Source organism: Bos javanicus, chromosome 27 (assembly GCF_032452875.1).
Source record: "Bos javanicus breed banteng chromosome 27, ARS-OSU_banteng_1.0, whole genome shotgun sequence".
Taxonomy (NCBI): domain Eukaryota; kingdom Metazoa; phylum Chordata; class Mammalia; order Artiodactyla; family Bovidae; genus Bos; species Bos javanicus.
The window spans coordinates 1,451,195-1,471,702 of NC_083894.1; the positions used below are offsets into that span (position 1 = coordinate 1,451,195).

The 20,508-nt window shown below is 53.2% G+C and overlaps 1 protein-coding gene across 6 annotated transcripts in view; it reads left to right on the forward strand.

The window, feature by feature from the left end:
- The window catches only part of DLGAP2 (DLG associated protein 2), a 647,652-nt gene that overhangs the window by 503,113 nt on the left and 124,031 nt on the right, over positions 1-20,508 (forward strand). For 5 of the 6 annotated variants that reach the window (XM_061404053.1, XM_061404052.1, XM_061404055.1 and 2 more), the window contains exon 5: positions 19,498-19,563. In XM_061404053.1, the coding sequence (XP_061260037.1) occupies positions 19,498-19,563 (66 nt within the window). Of the gene's footprint in view, positions 1-11,057; positions 11,177-19,497; positions 19,564-20,508 lie in introns of those variants that run through there. The other variant, XM_061404057.1, reaches the window with a different exon arrangement.

Genomic DNA, 20,508 nt, shown 5'->3' on the forward strand with positions numbered 1-20,508 from the left:
CCACCAGGAACCTCCTAGCACCGCCTGGAAGGCTCCTGACTTATGGACGGCTGTCCCCAGTCACTTCTCCAAAGCATGGAGTTAAGGAGATGAAAATATCAAGTCTATCAAGTTAAAATTGTTCTACATGTGAGACCCCCACCTGAACACCCCACAACTGCTCCCCATGTCCTAGCTGCTTAGTATTGAACTTGTGTCTTGTAGCTAATTGTTTTGATTAGCTGTGAAGAAGCAAGTATTAGTGGAGTTTTTAATCACTTTAATTTTTTATAACTGTGTAAACAAACATTTATCCAAACCTTTGCTAGGACTTTTTCATCTTATTTCACATTGTCCTCATAATACCCCTGAGGATTATGATGATAAAATAAACTCCTACAAAGCAAAGTGACTTCCCGGGCCTTACAGCCAAGTTGAGGGCTGGGGGTCAGCACATCTTCTCTCTGCAACTCCGCCTGCAGACAGTGCGAGGCTGAGGGTTCACATCAAAACCACCACAACACTCTCACCGCTTCAGGGTTCTCATGCTGTTTATACTATAGGAATTGTGAATTTTATTCCTTTCTATAGACAGAGAGAGACTGGAGATAACTTCTGGTGCATTTTCTTTACGTTGGATTAGGGCAGTATTTCCTCAACTTTACAGAGAAGAAACCTCATCATCTACTTTGTTCAGTCACTCAGTTGTGTCCTATTCTTTGTGACCCCATGGACTACAGCATGCCAGGCTTCCCCGTCCATCACCAACTCCCAGAGCTTGCTCAAACTCATGTCCATTGAGTCAGTGATGCCATCCAACCTTCTTATCCTCTGTCATCCCCTTCTCCTTCCACCTTGAAACTTTCCCAGAATCAGAGTCTTTTTAATAGCTTTAGCTTCAGCATCAGTCCTTCCAGTGAATATTCAGGACTGATTTCCTTTAAGATGGACTGGTTTAACCTCCTTGCAGTCCAAGGGACTCTCAAGAGTTTTCTCCAACACCACGATTCAAAAGCATCAATTCTTCAGCACTCAGTTTTTATGGTCCAAATCTCACATCCATACATGATTACTGGAAAAACCATAGCTTTGACTAGACGGACCTTTGTTAGCAAAGAAATGTCTCTGCTTTTTAATATGCTGTCTAGGTTGGTCATAGCTTTTCTTCCAAGGAGCAAGCGTCTTGTAATTTCATGGCTGCAGTCACCATCTGCAGAGATTTTGGAGCCCAGGAAAATAGTCTCTCACTGTTTCCATTGTTTCCCCATCTATTTGCCATGAAGTGTGACTGGGGACTGGATGCCATGATCTTAATTTTCTGAATGTTGAGCTTTAAGCCAGCTTTTTCACTCTCCACTTTCCCTTTCATCAAGAGGCTCTTTAGTTCCCTTTCGCTTTCTGCCATAAGGGTGGTGTCACGTGCATATCTGAGATTATTGATATTTCTCCCGGAAATCCGGATTCCAGCTTGTGATTCATCCAGCCCGGCATGTCTCATGATGTACTCTGCATAGAAGTTAAATAAGCAGGGTGACAATACACAGCCTTGACGTACTCCTTTCACAATTTTGAACCAGTTCGTCATTCCATGTCTACTTTGTGGTACAGTCTCTTTGGGGAAATGAGGGGTGGAGTCAAGAGTGAAGAACTATTAGCAGTTTTTAAATCAGGGATGAAGACTGCAGTATCCCACAGGGAAACTGTTCAGCTGTGTTACCAGTGCATTTTCACATGCAGTGTAACTTCCACACAAAAGTCTGGGGTGATGGAGATTCAAGAACACACTCTCTCTATGGAATATAAACAGCAAGCCAGATTTTAAAAGAATTGAAATTGTAAATGCCAAGCTAGGTTTCCCATTTCCAAAACCAGGCAGTTGGTGAGCCTGCTGAAATGATGGATTCTGGTGAAGGACCAGGTAGGAGAGACCAGCTGGGTTCATGTTGGAAAGGACACAGTTTTCGCTGGGTTGTTGTTGTATCAGGAAGATATAAATTAATTTAATTCCTCTGCTGCTGTAACTCAGCCTTCAGGACTTGGGCTGAACATCCTGGGTTGCTAGGCAACGGGTACCAGTGGGCGGGTGCGGGAGCCAGGACTGAGCAAGTCCTGGGCGGGCGCAGAGATGCTTCCGCTGGGCTACTTTCTGAGCAGCATTATCTCCGAGAAACATGCCAGGCCCCCAGCCCAGGGCACAGCAGCACTGATTTATAGGAGCCATTTTCTTTTCCAAGGGTTGATTTCAGAAGAAATGCTAGTTTCCAGCAGGTGACAGAAGCAAACATTGCTCATCATCTCATCACACAAGAAATCTTAAGCAACAAGGAAAATCACTCTTGATGTTGATAAAGAAGGCCCTTTCGTTAATGATGACGCCGACTGCAGAACCGCTGTGCTGTGCGTCGTGTATAACATACACAAGCCGCTGAATGAGACAAACACTGATGCGGAGAAGCACCGACACAGTTCAGCGTCCTGATGGGTCTTCTGGAGCCCACGGTGCTGGCTCCCTCCTCCTGGGCTTTGGCTTGATTTTCCGATGCTTCTGCCAGGAGGCCCGCTGGGCGGTGGCAGCGTGGCACCAGGATGGAGCAAGAACCCTGAGTAGCTGGAGCCCTGGAACTGGGCCAGCGAGACATGGCTCCAGGAGGCCCAGGTCTCAACCAGTCTCGCTGGCGCTTCTCAGCCAGCCTGTGTGTCAAGCCGGGTTCTGGTGAAGCTGGACAGCCAGCCCCTCCTTCCACTCCTGCCCCGTGTCCTCCCCCATGGCCCCCACACTCTGTACCTGCCTAAGAGCCTAGTCCAGCAGCCCCGTCTCCCCACTCCCTCACCCCCATGTCCCGTCAGGCCCCCTCGCCCTTTCTCTGCCTGAGAGCCCAGCCCAGCGGCCGCTCCTCCAAGCCACCCCTCAGCAGCTCCTTTTCCTCACATGCCTCCCCAGGCAGGCGTCAGGGCCCCACACGAGGCACAGACCCTCCAGGGCAAGCATGTGTGAGGAGGGAATGTAGGAGCCCCCGGGCCAGCCCATCCAGTGACTGCAGAGAGTGGGCAGAGAGGAGGGAGCCCACTGGGCTCTCAGACTGTGTTCCTCCGGCTCCAGGCCTCCATGCTGCACAGCAGGGCGAGGCAGGTTGAGGAGCACGCTGAGACCCCAGAACCCCAGACCCACGTCGATCAGAAGGCCACCGTGCTCACGTCTCATCACTCAAGTTGATTTCACTAGAAAAAAATAAAATAAAAATTTTTGGAACTTGTCACCAGCAGAGGAATGCTAATTTCCTCAGTAACCCCCCCGCCACCCCCACCTAGAGAGTGTGTGACCCACAGGCTTCTGTGCACGGCCGGGCCTGGCAGGGCATGATTGCATCATGCCTCTCCTCGAGCCACCTTCAGGAACATTCTGCCCCAGACGTGGACCCAGGGCAGAGCGTCAGGGCATCCAGGCTGGTCCCGTGTTTCTCTGGGAACCTCAGTGCTTCTGAGAGTGTCCGAGTCTGTTCAAGTGGGTGTTGGCCCAGCGTCTGGTCTCGCCAGCTCAGAACCTGGGGCGCCCTCCATCCTGGGAAGGAGACGGGCAGTGTACCCCGACCTCATCTGTGTCCTGCAGTGGCTTCAGCAAAGGGCCACAGGCTGGTGTGGGCAGAGTCCACAAGCATGAGGCCACAAGCCCAGAGTCAGGGCAGAACCCGCTGGGCAGTGGCTGTCTGCGTCCGCTGGGACCGGCCAGGTGCATCCCTGAATCCCAAGGCTGTTCTCCAGTTGCTCTGCACCAGGACAGCCTCGTTGGCCCCAGTGACCAGCCGCCACCCCAGCAGGGTTGGGATTCATCCCAAGTGGTCAATGCTATGGCCTCACGGTTGATAAATGTTTCTGATAACGCCTCTGTGGTGTTTTGTCATGCACTCCCTTCTTTAAACCTTCATAGAGCAGCTCAGAAACGGCCAAAGCAGTGGCTTTGTGGCCAACAGAGGCACTACTGGTATTTATTCTATTTTCTGTTAAGTATTTGATGCTTGACTCAATCCTCAAGTGATAGAATGGAGAGATAAACAGATTAAAAGAGGCAGTGAGTTATCTTCAGGCACCATCTGCCATTTCCTGAGCTCTTAGTTCCCACTTGCTGTTCTGTCATCAAAGGTCTTGCCCGGGGTTTCCCTCCCCTCTCCCAGGGCTCCACTATGACCGCCGCCTGGACGGTCCCCCAGACTGTCCCCAGGGGCCACCCATTCAGCGCCCAGGTCCTGCCTCTAACTGCAGGCCCTTCTCAGGCCTCGACAGCCCCCTTCCACAGCATCTGACCCTCTGTGCGTCTCACCTGTGGGTTCAGACTCTCAGCTGGCTTTCAGCCGGGGGACCGTGGGCAGGTCCAGCTCCCAAGTCTCGATTCTAAACCTTTTGAAGCCTGACTTACCGCACTCCTGTGGGAGGAAGGCGACACAGCCCTAACACAGCAGTGAAGCCTCAGTAAGGAGTCAGCCTGCTCCTGGGGTGCCAACCCACCTTCCCCTTGCCTCTGTGCCCCCGGGGCCCCAACCACTCCCCCAGCTCCAACTTCCACGGCTCAGCCGAGCACAGTGTGTGTGTGTGTAGCCGAGACCAGCTCGGTGACTGGGATCCCACTGCTTCCCTGCAGTCCCAAGCAGCCAGGCCGCACTCCGTGCCTCGCCCTGGGTCAGACTCCACCCTTCCTGTGTTCTCCTCCCGCTACAGCCCAAGTCACACTCTGCTCTGTGAAGTGTGTGCCCCATCTGACACTCAGGACTCTGTGTGCAGAGCCGAGCTTGGGCTTCCCAGGTGGCACAGTGATAAAGCATCCACCCGCGAATCCAGGAGATGCAAGAGTCACAGGTTTGATCCCTGGGTCGGGAAGATCCCCTGGAGGAGGGCATGGCAACCCACTCCAGTATTCTTGCTGGAGAATCCCATGACAGTGGAGCCTTGTGGGCCACAGTCCGTGGGGTTGCAAGAAATTGAACACCACGGAGCAACAAGAGACAGGTTTATTCCAGGCAAGTCTTGCAGGATAGAGCACCTACTGTGTGCAGCACTTCCTGTTTTACGCTTACCTGCACTAACAGGTGGCCTGTTACCCCGGGAGGGTCTGGTTCATCCCCCCTGGGGGCACTGCAGGATGGCAGGGGTGGATCAGGGGTGGACTGCGGTCCAGACCTTGCTGCCCCCAGGACAGCGGGACCCCCCACCCCTGCCTGGTCCACGCCTGCGGCTCAGGCCCCAGAGGACAAGCCGTAAGTTGAGAGATGGATGCCGTAGGATGGTCACCCCAGGGCCGCGCCGTGGCCAGTGCTGCATGGGAGAGGACTCAGCCATAATTACTGCCTCCCCGCCCTGCACTGGGTCCACGCTCCCCTCCATGCCCTGCACCAAGTCCACGCTCTCCTCCTCTCCCTGCTCCCTGTACAATCTCCTCCCCCTGCTCCGTGTCCACGCCCCCACCTCCCCCGCTCCATGTCCATGCTCTCCTCCCCCACCCTACTCCAGGTCCACGCTCTCCTCCCCCTGCTCCATGTCCACGCCCCTCCTCCCCCTGCTCCATGTCCACGCTCTCTCCCCCTACTTCATGTCCACGCTGCCCTCCTCCCCCTGCTCCGTGTCCACACTCTCCTCCTCCTGCTCCGCGTCCATGCTCTCCTCAACCCCTTGCTCCACGTCCACGTCCCCTCCTCCCCAACTCCATGTCCACGCTCTCCTCCTCCCCCTGCTCCGTGTCCACACTCTCTCCCCCTGCTCCATGTCCATGCTCTCCAACTCCTGCTCCATGTCCACACTCTCCTCCCCCTCCTCCGTGTCCACCCCCCCTCCTCCCCCTGCTCCGTATCCACACTCTCCAACTCCTGCTCCGTGTCCACGCTCTCCTCCCCCTGCTCCGTGTCCACGCTCTCTTCCCCTTGCTCTGTGTCCACGCTCTCCTCCTCCCCCTAATCCGTGTCCACGCTGTCCTCTCCCTCCTCTGTGTCCACGCCCCATCCTCCCCCTGCTCCGTGTCCATGCCCCCTCCTCCCCCTGCTCTGTGTCCACGCCCCCACCTCCCCCTGCTCTGTGTCCATGCTCTCCTCCTCCTCCTGCTCTGTGTCCACGCTCTCCTGCCCTGCTCCGTGTCCATGCTGTCCTCCTCCCCCTGCTCCGTGTACGCTCTCCTCCTCCCCCTGCTCCATGTCCATGCTCTCCTCCTCCCCCTGCTCTGTGTCCACGTGCTCCTCCTCCCCCTGCTCCGTGTCCACACTCTCTCCCCCTGCTCTGTGTCCACACTCTAACCCCCCTGCTCTGTGTCCACGCTCTCCTCCCCCTGCTCCGTGTCCTTGCTCTCCAACTCCTGCTCCATGTCCACGCTTTCCTCCTCCCCCTGCTCTGTGTCCACACTCTCTCCCCCTGCTCCATGTCCACGCTCTCCTCCTCCCCCTGCTCCATGTCCATGCTCTCCTGCTTCCACGCCTTCTCCCTCGGCCTCTGTGTGACTCTGTTTTTCCTCCACATGGCTCAACTCAACTGAACTCACTCTGTTAAGTCCTCTATGGGGAATCTTGCTCCTTTGTTGAAACTCTGGCGCAGAAAGGCGACTTTAAAGCCAGGTCTGAGGCCCCATCCATCATCTTTGGACCTGTGCCTGTCTGCTCTGGGGTCGACTCTCTCCCAGCTCACCTGTCTGTGCTGACGACGAACCGCCTCCTCCCCATCTGCTCGCAGGAGTGTTCATCCAAAATAGCTGCTTGTTTTCTTCCCTGACATTCACTTCCTCTTGTCTAAACATATGGGTTCTCATGGTTCACAGACACAGAGCCCACCAGCAGTCAGGTAACATGGCCCAGAAGAATCTGAAAGGTGGGAATTGAAAGTGATGACTGAAGGGAGGATCCCTGAACCCAGAGAACAGCTGGCTTGGGACAATGGTCAGCAGGAAGGAGTGACTTTGCAAGAGTTTTGCTCTGGTGGATGAGTCAGTGGTGTCTGGCCAGCAGAAAAAGGATTTTTCACGGTGACGGTGTGGGGGTTCCATGTTTCTTTGGGTTCATCGCCCTCTGTCAGGGTGGCTTGTCCCTTTTCCTCCTTTGTACACAAGGGGTTAACATGACCTTTGGAAATGACCCACCTTCCTTTTCCCCCAGTCGGCATCTTTTACTCTAATCACCATGTCTAAATCCCAGTTAAGATCGCATGGCCATTTGCATTTGACCCAAGTCAGTGGCAGCGGGACCACCACCATCTGACAGCTGGGTGGGGGGCTGTGAGAACTTGGGGAGGGTTCCAGGCCTGCTTCTAGCTGGGATCTGCTGGTTACTATGCAAACCAGGCAGTTACCTACGTCATGAGACTCTTAAGTTTTCCTGAGCTGTCACTCATGACCCTAAATGCTGTTAGTGAAACACCTTCTGTTTCATCCTCAGCTTCCTGTTCCTTTTCTTGCATTTCTCTTAGGAAAGAGCCTTTTGCTGTCTTTGCTTATTTCTCACTTCCTGAGACATCAGGTTACTTCCTGGGCCTGTCCCAGGCAGCAGCTGCTGTCCCTTTAGGTTGGGGACTTGTGCTTTGGAGAATGGTAAGCCTTGGAGACTTGTGATGAGATCATCCCTGGCACAGGCAGCAAGGGCTGGGTGTGGACGCCCCTGTTTTCTCAGAAAGTCTAAGGTTCCCGTGAGACTTCCGCAGGTGTCAGGGCTGAAGTTGTAAGCCCTCGATCTGGGTGAGCACACGGTTGTCTGTATCTCCGGCCACTCTTCCTCCCCAGATTGTCCCTGTTGTATCAGTCTCTCCATTAGCATGGTCTCCAGTTGGATTAGGCAGCTCCTTGGGGTCAGAGCCGTGCACAGTTGTGTTTGGTAACCCAGAGGGCCTTCCTGGTGGAGGGGCTGTTATTCCATCTCACTCCTTCATTCCTAAGGATGTGTCGTTAGCTGAGTGCTAAGAAAAGTTGTGAGGTTAACGGATAAATTGAAGGTCAGAATGCAGTATTAGCCAAATGCAATTTTCACCACAAAAACTCCAGGAAATAGTGACTAATTAATATTCCCGTATTAGTCGGAAGCAAACCTATCAGCGTCATCAGGTCCCATATCACCAAGTGGCAGCACCCAGGACCCGAGATCGCCAGCCTGTCCCAACGACAGGACAGCACAGGCCGTGACCTGGTGATAGCAGGGCTCCACGTCTGAAATATGCTCCATTTCAGAATCCTAAAAGCATGTCCTCAACTTGACTTGGCCGCCAGGAAACACAGATGGGAACCCTAAGGGCACATCGGCTGTGACGTGGATAGGGCGATCGTTCGCATCTGCTCAGAGCACCGGACACAAATGACCTCCGTCTTTGCCTGAGGACACTCTGCCCTGAGTAGCGGGCGAGGTCAGGAGCACTGACTGCCCCGGGGCTAAACCCGGAGGCCCATGGCTGGGGGTGAATGGGAGCCTGGGGTATGGGGGCGGGGACGGAGCCTGCCCAGCTGGGAGCTGGTTCTGAGGCAGGAGGGGGATGAGCAGCTGACTTTCCCTGCGGGCTGATCCCTGTGAGACAGGCGTGGTCACCACTGCACCACGGAAGCCACGGGCTCAGTCTCCTCCTCTGTGTGGTCCTGGCGGGTTGGCGATCCCTGTCTCTGTAGTGCAGAGGGTTTGGCTGGCCCCGCCCTAGAGAAAATAGTGGACTCTGGGCCTCGGCCACAGGTCCAGCTGGCTGCTGGTTTTGCGGCATTTCTGCTCCACCTGGCTTGGCAGTGAAGTAGCACGAGCAGCAGGAGGATGCGTGTGGGGGGCTTCCCCGGAGGGACAGTCTGGGCAGCGCTCGTTGTGCAGGATGTATTGTGATGGCATCTCAGTTGCGTGTCTAAACTGGCTGTGCTCTTTGACTATTTAAAGAAATAAGAGCCCCAACCCATGTGTAATTGTCAATGTGTTAATCTGTTTAATCCTTATGTAAGCCTGGGCGGCTGTGTGCTTACCCTCGGTGCCCAGGGAGGCCCTGGCTCCTCGGTAGGCCTTGCAGCCCAGCCCGTAATCGGTGCGCTGAGTAACGACTGCACACAGTCTCCCTGTCCACCTCATTTTGATGATTCAAGAACCGCCGTGTGGCCGGTGAAGGTTTCTGGGTCTTCAGAGGTGGCGTTTGACTTCTCTGCTGTTCAGAGCCCCCATGCAGCTTCAGGGAGGTGGTCCCCATGCTTTCCTGAAAGGGAGCGAGCAGGGGTGGAGGACGGTCCAGGGGCGACCCAGTTTTCCTCCAGTTTTGTTCAACATCACATCATCAACAGCATGCTATTCACAGGATGGGCTTGTAGGCACACATGTTTTCTTTAAAACAACTTAAATCAAGAAAGAGTTGATGTGAGCAAATACACAGATGGTTGATCCTTGGTTGCCCAGTGGGCCGTTTATAAGTGATTTGCCGAATCGGAGAGTTGGTGCTGACAAAATGAGAGAATGATGGAAGTGAAAAAGAGTCGCCTGGGTGCTTTCTGAACACCAGTGTGTTCACGTGTTTCCTGTGTGGTCACCATGTGGGGCTGTGACCGGCCAGCCCCGGCATCCTGGCCTGAGCTGGGAAGAGGACACACACTTTGTCTCTGGTGGCAAAGCCGTTAAGAGAAAAATCTCAGGAGGAAAAGTCAGAGTTGGATGACAGCTTGTTGGATTTTATGGTCTAAGGCTCTAAAGCCTGGGAAAATGGATTCCTCGACCAGCCCAGAAATTAGATTCCTCCTGGGCCCCTGTGCTGAGCCTCCACTGGACTCCAGCCCTGTCCTCCCTGATGGCTCTCGTTCAGACCTGTGTTGTTGCTCTGGTCCAGCAAGCAAACAGCTCATGAGTTCCAGAATCCTACATTTCTGACTTGGAGGAGAAACATGAGTGGTGACTGAGATGAGACTGAGCTGAAATGAGCTCCATAGAACCTTATTGCCCGAAACACTTGAAAAGAAGGGAAATCTAGCCCTGGTGGTAGGTTCTGTCCCTGGGAATCCAGGTGAGCCCAGCTGTCCTTCATGCAGCTTTAATTCTCCATTGTTGGTGACAGCCCAGAATCAGACCCAGAAACTCAAGGGGTTCAAGATTGACTTGAAAGCACCTTCCTGCCTCCTTGAAAGGCAGGTCCTTCCTGCCTCCTTCAGTCGGTACAGCTAACAGCGACCCCAGGGGAAGGCCAGGCACCTGTCCAAATGGCTGTAGCATCTGAGAGAAAGTATTCACACTGTTAGTGCATAAATTAAACATTCTTGACTGCCGAAGAATTGATGCTTTCCAATGTGTTGCACAAAGAGTTAGACACGACGGAGTGACTGAACGACAACTGACCATAAATATATGAGAAATGGGGGAGGTGATAGGTCATGATGTGGTTTCTGAGATGCTGTCAGTCCCTCTCAAGCTGAGTCCACCGACTGTGTCTTCTGGACACTGACCTGTCCCCTTAACAAGTCACACCTTCCTCCCCAACTTTCCCACTCTTTTTCTCACTAACATCTGCCCTGTTGGGACTGTTTTGTCGCTGTGGCTACCATGTCAGTGAGGAAGCGTTGTTTTAAATTTTGATGAGAATGAATAAACTGAGGGTGAAACTCATCCACCAGTACCAGGCATTTCCACGGTCTCTCACGGAGCCAAAGAGAGCCGTGTGGACGCTGAGTTTAGCTTGACAGGAGGCTTCAGAAATGAGCTCGGAAATTGGGATGATTTTAATTCAGCTGCCCTGTCATTTTTCTGTTTTAAAAAATGTATTTTTTTCCTCCTTTTCCCTCATCTTGCCAGGTAGTTATGATAAGCTTCTTCAGTGTAATTTAGGTGGGGTTGGAGAGCCAGACCCGCTCTGCACTGTAAACTCAGTCAATGAGTCGCAGACTTTCCCTGGCTTTGCCACCTTTGCGCTCAGGCAGGACTCAGCTCCCATTCACCGGGCTGAAAGCAGCCAGGCTTCTTCCGAGTTCATGGGAACCTGCTTAGGATGGACCGGCCGCAAGGCCCGAGTGGGCAAGAGAGGAGTACGGACTTCAGGAACGTGTTCTAGGAATAGAAGTTCTCGCTGTGGAGACGATGCTGAGACGTGTTGGGTGGGGGGGGACGGGGACGTTTCCGTGGAGATGTCAAGGGTGATGAAGCGTCAGTGCCGAATGCCCCGCGGAGGGCTCGGTGCGCCGGGACGCTGGTGGAAGGCAGCCAAGCCGGGCGTACGCTCCAGACGGCGTGGGGACTCTGCTCAGGTGGGGCGGCGTCCGGCTGCTGTGGCTTAGGAAAGACGGCCGCCCCATCAGGCGGATGGTGTCCGTCCTGTGCCCACAGCTTCGGGAGTGGTCCTCCCTGAGAGAGGGGATCCGGGGCCTCTGCTCAGCGTCCCCAGGCAAGCTGAGGCCGTGACAAGCTGCGCTGTGTCCCCAGGAACAGCCCGCGCCCCTCGACTCCCAGGCCCCGCCCCGCCGATCGGCCTCCTCCCTCGCTTCTGCCTCACCGGCTAGGAGCTGGCGAGGCTCTCCTGCCAAGTGCGGTGGCGTTGCCAGGGCTCTCATTATAGAAACACAAATGGCTCGAGGCGGATTCGCTGCCAGTGAACCGGGAGGTTGAGGGCCGCGCACTTGGGTCACAAACACGCATTAAAATGTGGAGATGCGTGCGTTCCTGCAGCTGCGAATCTCCTGAAGCGCGAGCAGATGGGGAAGCTGGCGTCCGGTTCGCCGTGACCCGCGAGACCAGCATCTCCTGAAACCATACGGTGGCAGGGGGGCAGCCAGTTGCCGGCACTGACGCCGCTGGGCAGGTTTTAGGTCAAGGACCACACGATTTGTTAAAGCCGAATCAATCTGGAATCCAAGGGCTTTAAAAATGAATTGCAATCCAGGTGCTACTGTGAAGCTTTGTATGTTATTTCGTTTTCTGGGAGTAAACTTGATGTAAAGATAGATGCCCTGGAAGTGATTTATTGATGCACAAAGTAACCAGGTTCATTTGTCATTTCCTAACAAATATGATGCTTTTATTAATATCCAAAGGGGAATAAATGAGTAACTGCAGCTCTGAGGTGTAGATCAAAATGCAGTTTTATGGCTGAGGGGCCCTGGAAGTGGGTATTCACAAAGATTCAGGAGCTGAAACAGCCAACTGCAAATCAAATTTCCAAGGTTTCTTTCAGAAAGTAAGAATCTACATAACGTTTTGGCTATGAAATAGTTTAATATATGGACTTTATAATGAATTCTGTACATAATTGAGTTTATTCCAGTCTGTGTAAGAACTGAATATATTACATTTTAACTGCAGAATGACTGGAGTTAAAAGTGTATCTTATCTGTAAGTGAGCTGCTCTAAGAAGCCACTGTCCTCGCCCACAAAGCCACACAGATGGCGCTCATCCTCACAGCCCGTTCCTGCCTGCCTTCTGGGCCTTCGGGCACTGTTTCCTGCAGCTTTCCTGCCAGGCCGCAGGCCTGACTCAGAGGCACAGCACCCAGTCCTGGGTGTCCACGGGCAGCTGTGGGGTGGACATGAGCGAGGTTTCAGGGGCTGAGAGTGGGCAGGTGCAGGACAATGTCTTTCACACGAGGGGGGACAGGACACAGAGGCTGGGACACCCCTCGGTGATCCCCCTCAAGTCTCCTCCCCAAATGGGCTAGGTTCAGTGACACAGTGAAAGTGAAGTCGCTCAGTCGTGTCCGACTCTTTGTGACCCCATGAACTGTAGCCCACCAGGATCCTCTGTCCACGGGATTCTCCAGGCAAGAATACTGGTGAGGGTTGCCATTTCCTTCTCCAGGGGATCTTCCTGACCCAGGGATCGAACCCAGGTCTCCTGCATTGTGAAGTCAGTGACACAGCAGCTGTGAAAATACTACCTTTTACATTGTATCTTTTTTTTCCTTTTCTTTTTTTAATTGAAGTATAGTTGATGTATAATGTGTTAATTTCAGGTGTACATCAAGTGATTTAGTTACACAAATCATTACTTTTCAGATTCTTTTCCATTATCATGTATTATGAGATATTGAATATCGTTCCCTGTGCTGTATAGTAGGTCCTTGATGTTGAACGATGCCTTTTGAAAGAAATTTTAGCCATCGGGCAAACCCATGCTGAGGCAGGTCCGGCCACACAGTGCCCTTCAGGGCCCCCAGCGGGGCTGGTGGACAGCCCAGGGCCTCCTCCCCAACTGTGATCATGGGGCAGGGCCCCCAGCACGGCTGCAGTGGGGCTGGTGGACAGCCCAGGCCCTCCTCGCCCACCATGATCGTGGGGTGAAACCCTCTGCGTGGTGGCGTCCACAGGGGGCCCCATCCCTCTGGGCATGGATAGTGCCCGGGCACGGAGGCCGAGCTCAGGAAGACTGACTGAGCCCTTCAGTAGAGTGACTTTAGCACTCTGTTTTCTGAGCCCAGATTTTGATGCAGGAAAAGGAGCGTCTTTAACGAGCAACCCAGAAAGGAGAGGGGACAGGTGACCCCCAGGAAAGACGGTGAAAGTAACAGTGCCCAGGACACATGCTGTCCCCATCACCTTCCCAAGACAGATCTTGACCCCCCCCCTCCCCCACGCCCGCAGGGGCTGCAGAGGTTCATTCCCACATGGAGCAGGAAAGAAGACGGACTTGGGAGCCAGCCCATCTAATTCCAATAAAGAAGAAAACAGATGCTGGCTCTACTGGAGTCTGTGGAACACCAAGTACTTTTATCATCTCTTGTATTTATAAAGCACATGCAGGACGGCTGAAGAAAATCTGGAAAGTACAAAAAGTTTAAAGAGGAAAACAAAATGTGGCTGTAATTCCTCCAGCTGGAGGCAGTCGCTCTTGGCATCCTGGTAAATGGCCCCCAGTCTTTTTTTTTTTTTTTTCCAAGCTGACGAGAATCATAAAACACTCAGAGTTGGCTCTTGGCTATCTCTACGTAGCATTGCACCGGGAATTTCTGAAATGGCTAAAAGCTCTCTAACATTCCATGCTGTGATTGTTCCGTAATTTATTTAACCATTCTGCTTTAATTGGATATTTGAAAATCAAGGCTTGCCAATTTTTTTTAAAGGGGGAAAGAAATGGAGCATCAATACTTTACTCTTGAGTCGTTTGCACAAAATCCAGGAAGAGACACAGGATCGCTGGGTCACTGGCTCTCTTGTTAACCCTGGCTCCTTAAAGCCCTTACACTTGGGTGAACTCTACCCTCTGGAAGGAACCAGGAGATGCGGGAAATTTATCAAGTGTAGAAAATTGAGGTGATATATCAAATAAAGAGTTTTGAGTGCTTAAACATTAACACTGTGGCCTTTCATAACGTTAATAGTGCCTGAAAAACTCCTCTCCAGAAAGCAGGAGATATCACAGGGAGGTGGGGGAGGGTTTTCCTCTTCACCCAAAACCTCCCTGAGTGAGTGCTCACATTCTTCTCAAAGCCCCCAGGGCACTGATTTACCAAATAAAGATACAAGATGCCCTGGTGAGTTTGAATTTCAGACACACAACAAATTCTGTTTGAGATCTACTGCAAAGTTATTGTTTTGTTTTCTGAAATTCAAAGTGTCTGGGTGTCCTTGGCTGCCCTACCCAGGAACTTCTAATACACCGGTGGAAAACCACCCGTCAGAGACAAAGAAGGCATGTAGTTTCTGCATCATTCACGCCCAGCTCTGAGACAGTTACCAAGCCCCGGGACAGGCAGGGACAGCTCAACTGCACAGGGCAGCTTTTTCTAATCTTTGTACACTGCTTTACAACCATCTTTAAAACTATTTTTCCAGTTTAAACATGGTGAACATGTCTTCAAGCAAACTTAGGTGTAAAACCATATTAAATACAGATGGTGATACAAAGGATTTGACACTACATTCATTTGGAATTTAGATTTCAAACATATAAAATGTAATTAATGTCACTTTTGAAGTGAGTTATGTTCAAATTTAAGAACAGATAGGTAAGTTTCGCCCTGAAGCTTTCTCTTTTACCTAAGGAAGTCTTCTTTTTACTTCAGCATTTTTTTGGTCTTTTTTCTGAGTCCAGAGAAATTCAAAGTAAAGCGCATGTGCCCTCAGTCATCTGTGAATTCCTGTGGAAGATGATTTGTGATTTGTTCGAATGCGTGATGAGGGCCTGGAAGCCTTCTAACCAGGGAAGCGACTCCCCAGTGGCAACCGGGGGTGTGAACCCCGACATCCCCATAGGGGCTTCAGGAGTCCCTGCCTTGGGGGGCGCCCTGTCCTTGCCCATGTCCCTGGGGCTGCCTCTCATGACCTGAGTTTGCTCTCACCTGATTGAAGTGGCATTTAACTCTGAGTGAAATTTCTGCAGACTTCAGGACAGCATCTTCTGAGACTTGATCCTTGGTCCAAAGTAAAATGATGAGCATTTTTGTGGGTTTCAAAGAAAAGCCGTCCGTAGCGGTCCTGCTGGGCCAGATGCAGGCGCAGCTGTGACTGGAGCGTGGGAGGAGGGACGGGGAGCTCATCAGTGTCATTGTCCTCGTGAGCGGGGATGGTCCCGAATCTGTGCGGCTGCAAGTCCTCTCATTAGGGGGGCGGCTGAGATGAAGCCTGGAGTGTGCTTTCTGCAGGAGCAGACTTCACAGAGGGCAGAGAATCTAGAGACCGGGCAGGCTTTGTGGGTGCTCCTTCAATGAGCTGAACTCACCCAGCATCTCCTGGTGCATCCAGAGGTAGCTGCCACGTGTCACGCCTGGAGACGAGGTCACGCCCCCACCCCCGAGGTCATCACTCTGACTCCACGGCTCCATGTCCATCAGGAGGATGCGCAGTCAGGAGACATTTCCACCAGCAGAACCTTTGTCCTGACCCCACTCTCCCCATCTCCATCTTTAAATAGACAGACAGTAGGGAGGGGTCCCAGAGGGGCTGAGAAGTCCTCACTGGCCTTGCGGCCTCACATGGCTCAGCAGAGATGCAGCTGTGCGGGAGGTCAGCAGGTGTCCAATGGGGAAAAGCGCGCAGCCTGAGAGCTGTGAGGTCAGGGTCATTACCGAGGGCTGTGGCCCCACAGCCTCCCACTAGCTTGAGGAACCACTTCTAAGAGCTAGGAGTCTGGCCAGCATGTGTGCAACTGTGGCCAAGCTCACACCAGGTGGAGGCTCTCCTGGTCACAGGAGCAGACGTCTTAGTTGATGGCTTTAGTGCTCTTCTAAGAAGGGGCAAGGCAAGAATTTGGGTTTTAAAGTCTCCCAAAATATCTATCTATCTGAAGGCCTGTTAATGAGTTTTCCTGGAGCACAGAGCACCTCCTCCCTGAACTCCTTTCAGGGGGGACTGAAGGTCAACAGCTGCAGAGGCTTGCGGCTCAGTCCTCCTAGAGCCTGATGGCCAGTGACCTTGTGTAATTGGCAGAGGATCTGAGCGAGGCCAGGGGTGCGAGTGAACTCAAAGTGTGTGGGTGGACCAGGTGGATCAGGGGAAGCAAGGACGAGTGGGTGGAGCACAGGTGGGCTGAGCTGGACGGAGCCCCGGGCTTGGCTGAAGAGGGGCCCCACCCCCAGAGAGGACCAAGGGCACAGCCGGACTTGGCGGGTGTGATGCGGGCCTGGGGTCCCCAGGCAGACTTGGAACCTGAATTCAATCGCAAAGCTTCAAGTACTGCTGCCCTCATTTCACGGGTGTGATGCGGGCCTGGGGTCCCCAGGCGGACTTGGAACCTGAATTCAATCGCAAAGCTTCAAGTACTGCTGCCCTCATTTCACATGCCGAGTCGTCCCAGCCACAATGGGAGTCGGGCGTGGCTCTCCCCGGGATGTCCTGGGGGTGGGAGGGGGATGTGTCACAGCCGCTCTTGGGCTCTGCAGGGGAGCTCTGAGGGCAGCAGAAGGGGGAGCAGACATGCCACGACACCGCCTTTTACCCCCAGGCTCCCAGACTTTGCCCACAGCATCCTTTCTCGTCCTGGGAATTCTGTGCAGACTTCATTTGAAAATACCCCTCAGACCTCTGATTCTGCAGGGACTGCGGGGGAGTCACACTGCAGTCGGGGTGGTCGTTTGGGAACCCCACCTGCTGGGAAGCGCAGTGGCCCGGCGGCCCTGGGCCGTCCTGACTTCCCAAGGCTGGAAGGATGGCCGCGCCTCACAGCCACATCCCGGGATTACACCTGGGGAGATGGTGGTGACACGGGGTGGGGAGCCCACAGTGCTGCACGCCTGGCGGCGGCAGGGAAAACACATGTGCAGAGCTCGGGCGAGGAGCCGGGCCGGGAGCAGGCCTTCTCCCCTCCCCGTGTCCCCGGTGATGCCACCCCCTCGCTGTCCTCAGTCCTCACTGCAGCGGTGATGCCCTGACACCTGGAGCACACTTGTAAGACTTGACCCCTGACCCCTCAGGAGGGGCGCCAGAGGGAGGGGAGGGCCCACCCCACCCTGTGCCCTGCCCCCACCCGTGCCCCACCGGTGCCCTCTTCTGGGTCACCCCAGACCGTCTCGTCCCGCTGTGGATGCTCTGACTGGCCCTCAGGTGGCCCTGTGCGCACAGGCTACACAGTGCCCAAGTCAGGGTTCTGGGCTAGCCTGAGTGTCGAGAGCTGAGGGGACAAAGCCAGCGGTGAGGCAGGGCTGGAGCCGCTGGTGACGCCGGCGCGGCTCTGAGGGAAGCCCTCTTGGTCAGGCCGTAGAGCCAGAAGCAGGCATCGAAGGTGTTTGCCCTCGGCCTTAGCTCCACGTGTGCGGCTGGAGGGTTTTACCGAGCCTCCCTTCACGTGACTGGAGCAGGGACGAGCCACTGGTCACATCTGCCTCACAGCCCAGGGCTGACCTTTGCACGCCGCGGGTCGTTCCGTGTCCTCCGATGATGAGACCTACCTGCCCTGGTAGGAGGGCGCTGGTGGGTGGTACACGCTGGGCTCTGTCCATCCACATCCGCTGGGCGTTTTGTCATTGTGTGACATCAGCTCATAGTTCAAGTTCATACTGTAAAAACTCGTCCCTTTGTTTCTGTGCTTGTGTGTGTTTAAGGAGAACAAATGGGATCTGAATCTAAGGCTCCTTGTTTCAGTTTATCCTCCTTTATTCTCAGTGACCCACCTCATGTAGACGGTTTTCAAGTTAATAACACTGACCACGTGAACATGGTCTCCATGGCAACTGTATTTAATTAGCACTCCACATCCTATTGCATTATGCTTCTAAACAAATGAAACGTGGCATCTTCAGTTTCATATTATCTTTAATGCGGTCACCTGACCGGCCAGCTTTGTCATTGATGGCTTATTAGCAGGAAAACAGGACTTCAGATATGCAGAAAGTCCTCCTAGCCATTACAAACGGGGCATACTGAATTATGTGAAATATTTCAAATGAGCTCTTTTGCAAAGTACTTACCCCAATCCAGACAGACATTTATGAGACATGTAGACACGTATAAGGCTTGTACTTTAAAAGAAGCACCTGGGAGACCCCATAAGATGAAAGACCATCAGGATTAACCCCAGGCGTGACCACAGCTGTGAGTACCTTTCACAGCCAGACCTCCCACCTTCTCCCTTAGCGTCCTGTATACTCACTGCGAGTGGGCGTTGCCTTTTTGCTGGTTTGGAGATGATGAAAATGTCAGTGAGGTGATCAATAGTGTCCTAAAACGAAGCCTCCTGTGACTGTAACGTGCAACTGTATTCGGGATTGATAGAAGGATGTAATTACCAGGATGGTGGACACCTGCATGAATGCAGGTCTGAATATGTAATTCTATTTAGAGTCATATTGTAGAAATACGGGCTCAAATGATGGTACATATATGAACCTTACCTGAAGCACCCCATCCCCGGCTGTCTGCACCCACTCCCCCTGGCGTGGGGCAGATGTCCCTGGGCCGCCTAGCAGCTCGCAAGGAGCCCAGAGCAGCCAGCAGACGGAAGCACCCAACTCACTGAGTGAGCCCAGTTCAGATGGCCACTGGCGTCTCTGGGTCCAGCTCCCTGGGTCCAGCTGGACAAACAGCCAGGCCTTTCAGCTCTTTGGCTTCACTGTCCATCTGGGAAGGGAGGGCCAGGGAGAGATGACCCCCAAGGCCTTGTACATCACATACTGCTAAGATGCAGCGTCCGTTTCTATGCTGACCACAGAGCTGATAATGGAAAATCAATGCCAGGACCTGGGATGTTCTCCCAACAGAAGGAAATGAGATATGAACAAAAGTGACCTAAGATGAACTAATATTCACAAGAGAACAGTGACTGCAGACGTTCAGTTTGGCGGAATAGGCTTCTAGACGACAGAGGGGCCTCCTCAGGGCCATGCGGGGCTCACCAGGGCTCACTGGCCCACGTGGGCTGAGCAGCTGGGTTTGCAGAATCCTGTCCACAGGCAGAGAATCTGCAGGAACCCAGAGTGCAGCCGAGACCCCTTGCACAGCCCCCAGAGCGGGTGCCTCCGTGGGGCAGACGTGCGCCTGCCACCGCGGGGCTATCATCAGAAAAGTGCTGGCTCCTGCACTTTCGGCCCCCGATGCCAGCGCAGGTCATGGGCGTCTGCACGGGTGGGAAAGCACGTCCTGTGCTGAGAGTCTGCGGAGGGGAGCATGGAGCCGCACTGAACCGTGACTGTCTCTCTCTTTGCAGAGGAGGAAGGCGCGGACCTGGCCCAGCCGGGCATCAGCTTCCCGGGGCCGGCTGAGGACGACCCAGGTAGAGTACCCCGCGCCGGGTGCTGCTCGGGGCACCGGCACCCTGCTTACAAAGGGCTTCACATGTACAGTTGCCCTCAGGGCTCCTAGTCAGATCCAAGTAGATGTGGTGAGAGATTTTCCTAAATAGCAGTTTGTAAACACCGTGGGCACTCTAGGTGAGAACACATTTGCTCCAGATCATCATGGATGAATTATTAAATAGTTATTACTGTTAATTATTAAGGCCGCAGTAACATAATTGAGACGTGTCTACATGTGTAGAATGAGACCCCTCTCCTTTCTTCCTCCTTCACTAAAACCCTAAGTCAATCTGAGGGAGGGAAAGGCTGTTTTATTTGCATTTTTTTTGGGTAACTGTTACTTGACATTAAACAGCTGAATTCTCCAGGCGAGGCCAGCTCCACTGTGGTTTGGATGCTGAGTGCAATTATGTGCTTGCTTCCAAATTACTGTCATACTCTATTTTCCCCAGTGCTCATTAAAATCACGTGCAAATTTTATTTTTATGCGCCATGGACACAGTGAAGCTGGAACCAGACTCAGCCATCACCGATTGACATGGAGTCGGGCTTACATAAAACGGGGCAAGTGCTCCTGCTGGAAACAAGGAGCGTTGGATAAATTCAGCGTCAAACGGTTGAACGGCATCCACATGAAATCTAGCTGAGAATACACGCCCTCTCCACGGCCCAGGGCTCCTGGACGTCCACCTAATGAGGTTATTCACCCGAAGGACTTGCAGCTGCCTCCTCGGCTTCTCACGCCCGTCTGCCGTGGCTGCACTGAGGCCAGCTTATGCACCATAAGTCTGCTTTCTATTCTATTTAAATTTGAATTTTTCTTAATTTGTATCCAATCTTTAGCCAGTGATATGTTTCTCATTGATTGACTTCAAGAATAATATTGAAATCACAGGAGTTCTCTTGTGTATAGCTGTGTTTTC